Raw genomic sequence first — 10,411 nt, 5'->3', positions numbered from 1 at the left:
AGAGAGAGAGAGAGAGAGAGAGAGAGAGAGAGAGAGAGAGAGAGAGAGAGAGAATCAATGAAAATGGGGGTTTCACTCACGTGGCTTATTATGTATCTTCTGTTGGCAAACAAGTTGCAGTATATCAAGATTATAAAAAAATTAAACAAATATAGAGGCTATATAAAAATAGGAAGAAGAAGAAGAGCACACAATCAAATAAGTATTATTCATACACTGAAAGAACAGTTTTGCTGAAATGTAAAAATGTAGCTTATTTATTTGAAAATAATTTAGTTGAATCATCAAAATAATTATCTGGGAATGGAAAAAATTTAGTTGGATGCAAAAAATATTTTTGAACTGTAAAAATAATTATGTAGATTCAAACTAATTGCTAAAATAAAGTTTTGTAACATTACTCATGATGCTTTTTATATAATTATTTTGATGGTCTAAATTTGGACGAAATTATTTTAGATCTGTATCGAGCTTATCTTTAGATACTTCGGCAAAATTGTTCTTTTTGTGTATCGTTGTATAAATGTCATCGTAAACATGTTACTCTTGATAGTCTTGATTAATATGGTAAAAAAAATATACTTTCCGTTCGCGAGCAAATTGCAAAATACAGTGGATTAATATTATTGAAAAAACCAAATAAATCGAAAAAAATACGAAACAAAGAGCATAATTGTATCATTTATATTTAGATCAAAGAACAGTCATTGAAATATCAGTGTTGCGTGAGACATCATTTCTGACTAACATGATTTAATACAAATATATATATATATATATATATATATATTTCTTTTTCTTTCCTGAAACCTGTTTTATCGAAAAAAATGCAATCAGTTTTATCTAAGTTTTTTTCTCTTTTCCGCAAGATAAATTATCGAGTAAACGAGCGACTTAGGCTTTTCATGTAATGACATAAGTCAACACAAACATCATTCTATCTTTCTTGACATTCAATGAGTAACAAAGATAAAACAACACGTCGATATGTGTCACCAAATGGAATCACTCAAAGTATGACCGTCATAATTCTTTTTTGTGAGCATTTATGTCCATATATAAAATAATTAAAAAGTAATAAAATGATTCGGACGACAGAAGCCTTAAATCGATTCCTACGCGTTTCAATGCGAATTATAGCAAATTGGATATTTCAGGATATATATTGTAGACGCAAGTCATAACGTCGTTCCAATTATGGAGCGTAATTGGACGTTGAGCGCGTGCAACGCCTTGACGGTTTCGCGCGACCGTGGACGAACAGACGGCCTTCGTCTCGCTGTACCCTTGCAATTCTCGTCAATCTGTACAAAACATGGTATTTTGCCTATATTATGATCCGTAAAAATATGAAGGTTCGAACGGCGCAACGGAAGCAATTTCTTCACAATCTTGAATATGTCGCGAACCTCGCTACACCGTGACGAAATACGGCAGAATGTCAGAAGGCAAAAAAATTGGACATTCTTTATCGATCCAATTGAATCAGATTAATTAAGGTTCAATGTAAATTATAGCATGCAATAAATTTGATTATACATGGAAAAATTTTACTACTTAGTATTTAATACTTTAACTAGATACAGATTTGAAAATAATTTTATTGGACCATCGAAATAATTATGTAGGACGAGTAAACTGGTTGTTAGAATATTAAAACTGTTCGCAGCATTGCTTATCATACTTGAGATTTCTATGCAATTATTTTGATGGCTTGATGGTCCGAAAATTATTTTCAGATCTATATCTAGTCACTTTTAAGTATTTCAGCTTGAAAAACTGTTCTTGCCACATAACATATTTATATATAATTATTATTTAAAACCTATTAAAAATTTATACACTCCATGTATTTATTTTATTCGCTAATCTTATTTTAATCGCAGCTCGTTGAAAGCATTCCTTACTTTTACACATTCAATGTTTAAAATTCTGTTCGCTGATGATAAAATTATTCAACTTTGTCGACACAATCGCATTCACTTTGTATTCCAATGACTCTACTTCCGACAGGAATCAATTGCATGTGACTTGCTTACCGATATTGACGAGTTTTACGCCGTCAGCCTCGATGGCCTGTAAGGCTGTGGACACGTTCTCCAGGTGGTGGTGCTGATTCGCTGGTCGTGGATTCCATCGCGGCAGGCGGCGTTTCGTTAGCACCTCGACCAGAGCACAGAGACGCGTGCCGTCTCGGAAGTCCTCGGCGAGGTCCAGCACGGGATCGCCGCTCACGTCGCCAGCGTGTTTCAGGTGCTCGTTCACCCAATTCCGAAAGGTGTTGGCTTGGATCTCCACCCAGAGATCCTCATGGCCCTTGATCGGCATTCCCTTGGCAGCCGTACCCTCGGCCGAACGAGCCACCAGACCCACCAACTGTTCTGGCCGCAGCTGCTCGGTCGATTGCATTCTCGGGTTCCTGTCACGTGACCAATTTTATATATCTTGTAGATATCGGGTAAAATTTGATAATTGTTTGTCTTGCTTCGCTTTCCTCTTCGATTAAAAACTTAATCAGACCGTTCAAGAAAGTTATTTGTGAAGACATTCTTACAATTATTTACAGCGAACGCCAAAAGTATTCGTACAGAGATGATTTTTATTGAAAAAAAGCCTTATTTATAAAGTAAACGTTAATTAGTAATGAATTAACACTGAATACGTTCTGTCTTAATATGAGAAAAGAATTTCGCGAAAATAACCGTATTCATAATTAATCTTAAAAGTTAAATTTCGACTTTCGCGAAGTTACTTTTTGTGCCCTCAAATAATAGTAATTCTTCATTTTTGCTCATTTTATTAAGATAATATATTTTAATTATTACAAATCTATAGGTAAAATAAGTTTAAAAAAAATATTATTTATTTTATTCTTTGTTAATAAATTGCTAATTAATGTCTACTTTCTAAGAATAATAATTTTAAGAATAAAAATTTTTTTAAAGATATCTTCTTTGTATTGGGTTGTCCGGAAAATTCGTGCCGCAAAAGATTTAAATTTAATAAATGTATACTAAAATTTAAATCTTCTGCGTTTCAATTTTCCTTCAAAATCGGCACGAACTTTCCAGACAACTCAATATGGATACTTTTGCATTCATTAAATAATATTTATTTTGTACGCAAATTGATTTAATCTTATCGACAAATTCTTCATCTGCAATTTTGAAATTCTTTAACATTACCTTAATGCTTTAATCTCCAATTGAAATAAAATAAAGTTGTGCAAAGAGAAAATTTATGATTGCATTTATGATTGCGTAAAATGTTTGCGAATACACTTCGCGTTTTTACCGCTACAAATTGTAATTAATTGTTTCGATTAAGCGCGCGTCGCGCGAACAAATCATGATACGTACCGAAGTAACGAGCAAAAAATTACGAAATGTTTAATTGCTCGTGCAAAATGCTCAAGTGTGTTTCGCAAATTTTGCGGCCTGCGAATACGACCTTTAAGGTCGTCCCACTACGAGAGAAACTCGATGAAACTCGCGATGAAAAAATCGGCAACGGTCGTGCATTGTGCAGCGCAGTGAAGAAGATCCAGAGGAGAATTTTGCGCGGTGAAAGTGCTGGTGTTTGCGTACACCTGCGAACCGGCGTTCGTCGAGAATATATAATAGGTAAGTACCTGTCTGTATTATAATCTATTTCCGTGTCTGTTCTTGGACCCGCTATGCGGTTTTCTCTCCTTTTTAATTTTTTCATTCGTCGTCTAGTTCTACCAATATAGATTAACTTTAATCTCAGTTTATCCTTTATCTTTTTTTTTTATTCTTAAACCTAAAGAAATAAAGATAAAAAGTAAATTAGTTAAGTAAATTATAGAGTTAATCTACACTGGCAAAAATGAGCAATAATTCGGAGACAAGTCACTGAAATCGCGTCAAACACACTCAGAAAAAAAGATATAATGGCAGCAACTATAAAGGTGACAACTATACAAATTTATTATAAAATCAATATATATATTGAATAAAGTATTTTATAATTATTGTAATTGTAAAATATATAATTTGTTCAACTATATGTATTAATCATTAAAAGATGAGGGTCTATTTTTAAAATCTTATCTAAATCTATTTTCTAAAATCTAAATCTATTTTTCCTGAGTAAGATTTGTTATAATTCTTTATTTTTCATTGTAGTCTTTCTCTCAAAATATGATGCTATTTCAGTGCTATTGAGTGACTTCAAAAACTAGTGACTTTCCTACCTTGTATAATTCTACTATATAAAATTTGATAATTGTCATCTTTATAGTTGCCATCATTATGTTTGATCTGAGTGCGGAGAAATGGCGTAAGAAAGCGTTGAAACAGAATCCACCAATTGTGACGAAGCTGCACGCGAGTTATCTGAGTACTGGATGAAAGAAATGATAAAAAAACTTTTAGCATTGTATTTCGGAGTTGTGTGATGGCCCACTTGTGCTGGAGATGTTGAAAAAAATTTGTGAAGCGCCAAGGCATTATCGGGAAAACTGTTATTTACGACGGAACGGCGCTCACTCGGCGCTTCATGTATCAAATAATAGTAAAAAATTTTTATTAACATTAAAATTTAGGTTGCAGCAGTTTACTGCATGCAAGAATCGTAACATGATCCGCGTCTAGATGCTATCGGGGAATTGGATTTCGTTTTTGAAGCTAATCCACGTTTCCGGAGTTGTTTGAATCAGACGGTGTCTCAATTTTAGAATGCTATCGTAAATTGTACTTATAAGTGAGCGAGGTCATTGAGCACTAGACTGTGCCTTCAATGGTTATTAGAAGGTCTGCCACGCTGAAAACTAGGACAAACGGAGACAAGTTTCTAAAAATTTTGTCGGAAAGAACAGTTTTTTTTTTCTAAAGTACCTAAAAATTTAGTTAGATAGAGATCTGAAAATAATTTTATTGGATCAAAATAATTATGTAAGATACTCAAATTTGATTGAATAATACCGCAAAAAGTCTTGATATTTTAATGTCCAGTTTAAGCGTTTTACATAATTATTTTAATAGTTCAAAATTATTTTCAAATCTAAAATTTTTAAATAATTCAGCAAAACTATTCTTTCATATATATTAATATTAATTTGTCTTCCTACATATTTTAAGTTTATATTAAAAGAAGAATATTATTTAAGTTTATATAGAATATTATATACGAAGACATTGAACAATATATTTTAAAATAAAATGAATTATTTATTCTTTCTTTGCTTTTAAGTTAATAATTAAGTTAATTCCACAACACAATTTTCCAAGAGAATTTTCCTAAAAATATCCAAAGGATGTCTATGTCCTCAGGACATACATCCATCAAAGAACTGTGTTTGCTATGTTTACGAAAATCTAAATTACAAATAATTTTTTTCATTCAAAATATTGTAAATAAATGTATTAAAAATAGTCTATTTCCTTATACGTAAAATTTACATATCAGCAATATTGTATCAGTCAATATTAATAGCATTCGAAGGCTAAAACGTCGTGAAAACGTAGAATTGTTTTAATAATCTCTATTGCGAACATAAAAATTTCTATGTACGTAATTTATATGTAAATATTCTGTGTGATATTCTGTGATATCTGTTTATGCATAATCCGTGCACCAGCGGCGAGCTGTTTCATCGCCGCATGACATCATTGTTATCTCAAAGGCTCGTCTGACCGGTGACGCTTGCGTAAGTGCGTAAAAATCTACGGTGAACAGCACAAGACCTCGACGTGCGAGCGATTAACGTTGGTTCTTTCCGATTTCACAGGGCAATTGACGGCGCAAATAAGCCACTAAGAGTACGAGTGTTAATTAACTTCTTCTTTCGATGTTTTTGCATATATTATGTAATAGTCGAAGTACAGCGAATTGTTCGACCCAAGATCGCGTGACTCGATAACCATGATTGAGAAGGGAAGCATAATTGAGACGTAATAGAGAACATCGAGAGAATTTAAAAAAATTACTGTTATTTTTTTAAATACACGCACATTTGTATGATATCGCGCGGAATGAGAAAGATCTCGACGTTTATCAGAACGTATCAAGCGAAATCAAACAAGGATCGCTCTCGCGCATCCGCACGTGAACGACACTCATGAATCAAATTCACTAAACGATACACCGGCGACTTTCACCGCGATCTTAAATTTTATTCACTATACATTCATACACGCACGTATCGTCCGTCATTCATGTCGCCCGAGAGAATGCTGAAAAATTAACGATCAATCGATCTAAGCGATCGATCGTTTCATTCATCAGCTTGAAGGAAGATTATTATCAAGCGATTCGCATGTTGAACGACAATTGCGCAATCAACGGTATGAAATCGAAGAGACTGTGTGAAATAACAGTGGAACTTCTTTTATCAGAATCTTGCTTCATTGGAGAATGATACGCAAATATGGATTTTCGCACGCGATATGAATCTTGTACGGAATAATTATTTTACCTATTTCATATTTTTTTTTTATTTTGGTCATTTTAAGTATTATTTCAAGTATGTCAGATTTTTAGATCGTAGGTAGATTTTATTGAGATTTTATTTTATTACAATAGATTTTATTTTATTCCATTTGATTGCTAAAAATTTTTTAGAAATATTTTTAGAAATTCTAAAATTATGATTGCAAAAAGTTATATAATCTTTTTCTTTACAGATCGACTTTTTAAAATTTTTCTTGTACAAGATTCTTAATCTTAATTATTTTTAAGAATAATTTTATAGGTTCTTGAAATAATTGATCTTCGATTTTAAGTTTTTTTACGAATTCCACAAGCATTTTGGGAATACCTGCTTCGTAAGTTTTGAAGTTCATGTATTATCTTTGATGTGTCAAATAACAGTTTTAACAAGTTCGTTTTCAAAACTTTGTGATTCCATAAATTGGAGTTTGTGGATTTTCAATAGTATTAATTCCACTCAAAACTTTGCTTTCATTTCAAATTATTGTTTTCGAAAATTTTCGAAACAGAAAATTCTTCAAGGTCCCTCATTACTATCTGTTTTGCTCTTGATAGTTGTTCTGAATAATCAAGATCAAACGCACAACTTACGTTCACATTTCTCAATCTATCAATTAATTTTAATTTCAGTTTATCTTTTTCTAATTTTAAAAATTAGATAAGATAAATAGTAAATTAAAGCAACTAATAAAAGAAGACTTAGAAGTAATTCTCACTGATTTCAGTAAGAGGATTATAATGTGTTTCTCTGAATATAATAACCCTATGTGGATATAAACAGTTAATTGTTTCTAAGATATTTCAATATTAATTTTATTAGCAGTTCATTAGAATTTACTAGAACGTTTATACTCGGATATTTATAGTGTAGCGAATATGATAACAGCTTCTATAGATTCGAGTTTAACCTTGCTAGCAATTAATTTATTTCTGTTATATAATAATGCTTTACGAATAATTGTTAACATAAAAAAATTAATTATTTTAGTTACGCATTACTATCTTTATAAATTTTATGAAAGTCTTAATAAAAATTTAATTTCAATTTAATAACAAAACATAAATTTTTAAACATCATGAATTTGAGTATAAACTGTAATAAATTGCTAATATTAAATTCAATATCGAAATATTTCATTTCAAATATTTCGATTCATTGTCGTTTATAGCCAAATAGGATTTTATTCAGAGGATTATATTGGATTGTCCGCAAAGTTCGTGCCGACTAACTTATATAATTTAATAAATATAAAATTTAAATTTTCTGCGTTTCAATTTTCCTTCAACATCGGCACGGACTTTCCGGACAACCCAATATTTACTCTATAATCCTGCCAAGTTTCATTGAAATCAATGAGGATCACTTCTGAGCTTTCCCTTGTAAGTAAAAGAAATGCCATTTGCAATCAAAGTTGAACGTTGGAATAATACATCTACATGTAATTTAAATATCTCAGACATATGATTAAAATTAATTACAATTAATCATCAAGATTAAAGTTAATCTGTATTGTAAAATGGACATTAGTGTTGCTGATCGATAACGTCTACAAATTCTTCATTCAACGATTACTCCGGACAAGCTTATCGTTCAAGTACTTTGTCAGAGACATTCTGATAAACGAAGTCCCTCTGTGTTCGCCACTCCAGTTGTTCGCTCTGTTGAAGCGACGTAGAACTGCACTATGTCGCGCTCATCCGGATGATACCTCGTCATGTATCTCAACGGAAATACATGCACACATACACGCATCTACCCACCCACGTAACCGCGAGCACGCAGAACGTAGGAACGCACGGTATGCGAACTGGTATATTTACGTTGTCTCTTCCTCGGATTGGCGCCTCGCGATTCCACCAGGTCGATCGGCTCGTGACGACGTTGGCGAACGTCGGCAACGGACTTCGACGACGACGGTGAACTATGTTATGCGAGGAACGCCATTTTTGGACGTATCGTCGCGACGCCGTGCGTTGATGAGTGTTCGACGTGCGTGAGCTCACTGAACCGACATGGAGATCCCTTCCTCTTTCGTTCTCCAGCAGCTCCCCGATACAATCGCTCGTTGTGGGATTGTGGAGTCCGCGCGATTGTAATGGGTGCAGGACCGTAGCCACGAACAACATGGCGCCGATATTGTGTGTCATCAAATGTTCCTAGACGAAAAATGAAAATTAGACGTTTTTTACAATTTGTTGCTCGATTAAAATTTTAAACGAAAGACTCGCCGAAGTCGATGATGGCAACTTAACAGTCGCACACAATCGGTGATTTCCTTGTGATTGATGAGAAAAGGTCCGAAGTTTTTTAAAATTTCATAAAGGCACCAAGCTATTGACAGAATTTTTCTAATAATTCTATTTTCTAGAATTTTATAAGGGCTTCTATCTTATCCATGAAAGATGACGTGGGAATGAATATATAATATCGATCAATTTAAATTAAACAAGTGACTTGCACATTTCTTTGCATATGTATATATATTTTTCTTACATTGTATCTATATAATTTAGATCCAGCAAGTTCTTGCAATACTTTCCTGAGTTCTAAGCAGCAGAAGCCAACGGTTCCGCAAGGTGGTGGCACCTGTCGGAACCGTAATCGCTTGTGCTGCATATGAACAGGCGAATTTCTTCGCACCTGAACGGTGGATGACGTTTTAATAAACATCGGTGTTTAGCTTGTACATTTCATATCTTATCCAATGTGTTTGTGACATCAGTATATCCAAGGAGAACAAGAAAGTTAAAATAATGTAAATTTAACATTATATTGATCGAATTTATTCATTTTTTTATCATGATTCAATTCATATGACATTATTTTGATAGAAAAACTCAAACAAACGAGCAGTTAATTAAGTCAAAATTAAAACTAGTTTATTAAAATGTCAACGAGAAATTAATTTTGCATTTTGTATTAATGGATAATTTTAATCCCTTCTTGATGTTTTAATAAACTAGTTTTGATCTTTGATCTAATTAATTCTTGTTTCTATCAATTTATTATATTTGCACTGCAAGTTCGAACAAGGAAATTGATATTAATTTCAATTGTCTTGTTCTCCTTGAATAATTTTCTAATAAGAGGAGAATCTCCTTAACATAATCATAATAGCGTGGCATAACATCTTGTCGATCTGTAACGCTTATTTATCTAATTGAATGAAGATTGATGAACGATAACGTTTAAACAGATTTCTATCTTGAACAAGAGCAAAACGCGCTGATTTATAATTAAATTAATGTTTTTATGATTTCATCAATGAATCTTTCAATATTTCTTTTCCTCGTTTATGGTTAAAAGCAAAAAAATTTGACGACTTCAGACCTTCCTTTCCTCACTTCCCTTCATGTTCCTGTCCATCTTCGATATTCGGAAGGCGAGCAACACAGCAAAAATACACGATGTAATATGTAAAATACTATAGAGAAAGAAGAACATGCGGCGCCCCCGAGTGGGTCTCACATGATGACGTAGCTACGGAGATTTCAATTCCAATTATGCGAATTAAGCGAGATCTCTCTCGATCGGGCGTTGATATCTCCGTGCGTATGAGCGCGCCGATCCAAAAGCTCAGCCCACTCCAGCAGTGCATTTCGAAACGCTCTAATTTATTCGCCTTTGTGCCGTGCACACAGTGGCGGAACACAATGTATGGCATTAAATATTACAAAACGACGATTCGTAGGAAATTACGATATATATGTTGCGATATCGTAATTGCCACAATTACTGGAGACTATGACGCGATTGTATCTAACACTGTACTACATTACTATAATATTTATTCGCTTAATGTGTACCATATTATGCTATGTGTATTGTGTTATATATTATATTATATTATATAGTAATATTTTATAAAAAAAGTATCAAGTGATAACACAGAAATGATCTGCAAAGCGCTTAGTTTAAATTCTTTGAAGAAAATATACCCGTGGAAGTTTCAAAAAT

At 33.0% G+C, this 10,411-nt stretch overlaps 1 protein-coding gene across 1 annotated transcript in view; it reads right to left on the bottom strand.

Moving 5' to 3' along the window:
• LOC108694407 (filamin-A) overlaps window positions 1-8,473 on the bottom strand; it is a 51,000-nt gene extending 42,527 nt beyond the window's left edge. Inside the window, exons 1-2 of the mRNA XM_018203851.1 lie at window positions 8,275-8,473; window positions 2,040-2,419 (exon numbers count right to left, since the gene is read on the bottom strand). Coding sequence (XP_018059340.1) covers window positions 2,040-2,409 — 370 coding nt within the window. The 5' untranslated portion in view covers window positions 2,410-2,419; window positions 8,275-8,473. The remainder of the gene's footprint in view (window positions 1-2,039; window positions 2,420-8,274) is intronic.
• Window positions 8,474-10,411: the final 1,938 nt, after the last annotated feature.

Source organism: Atta colombica, unplaced genomic scaffold, assembly GCF_001594045.1.
Source record: "Atta colombica isolate Treedump-2 unplaced genomic scaffold, Acol1.0 scaffold12, whole genome shotgun sequence".
NCBI lineage: Eukaryota > Metazoa > Arthropoda > Insecta > Hymenoptera > Formicidae > Atta > Atta colombica.
This window is presented reverse-complemented; position numbering and strand designations above follow the sequence as displayed.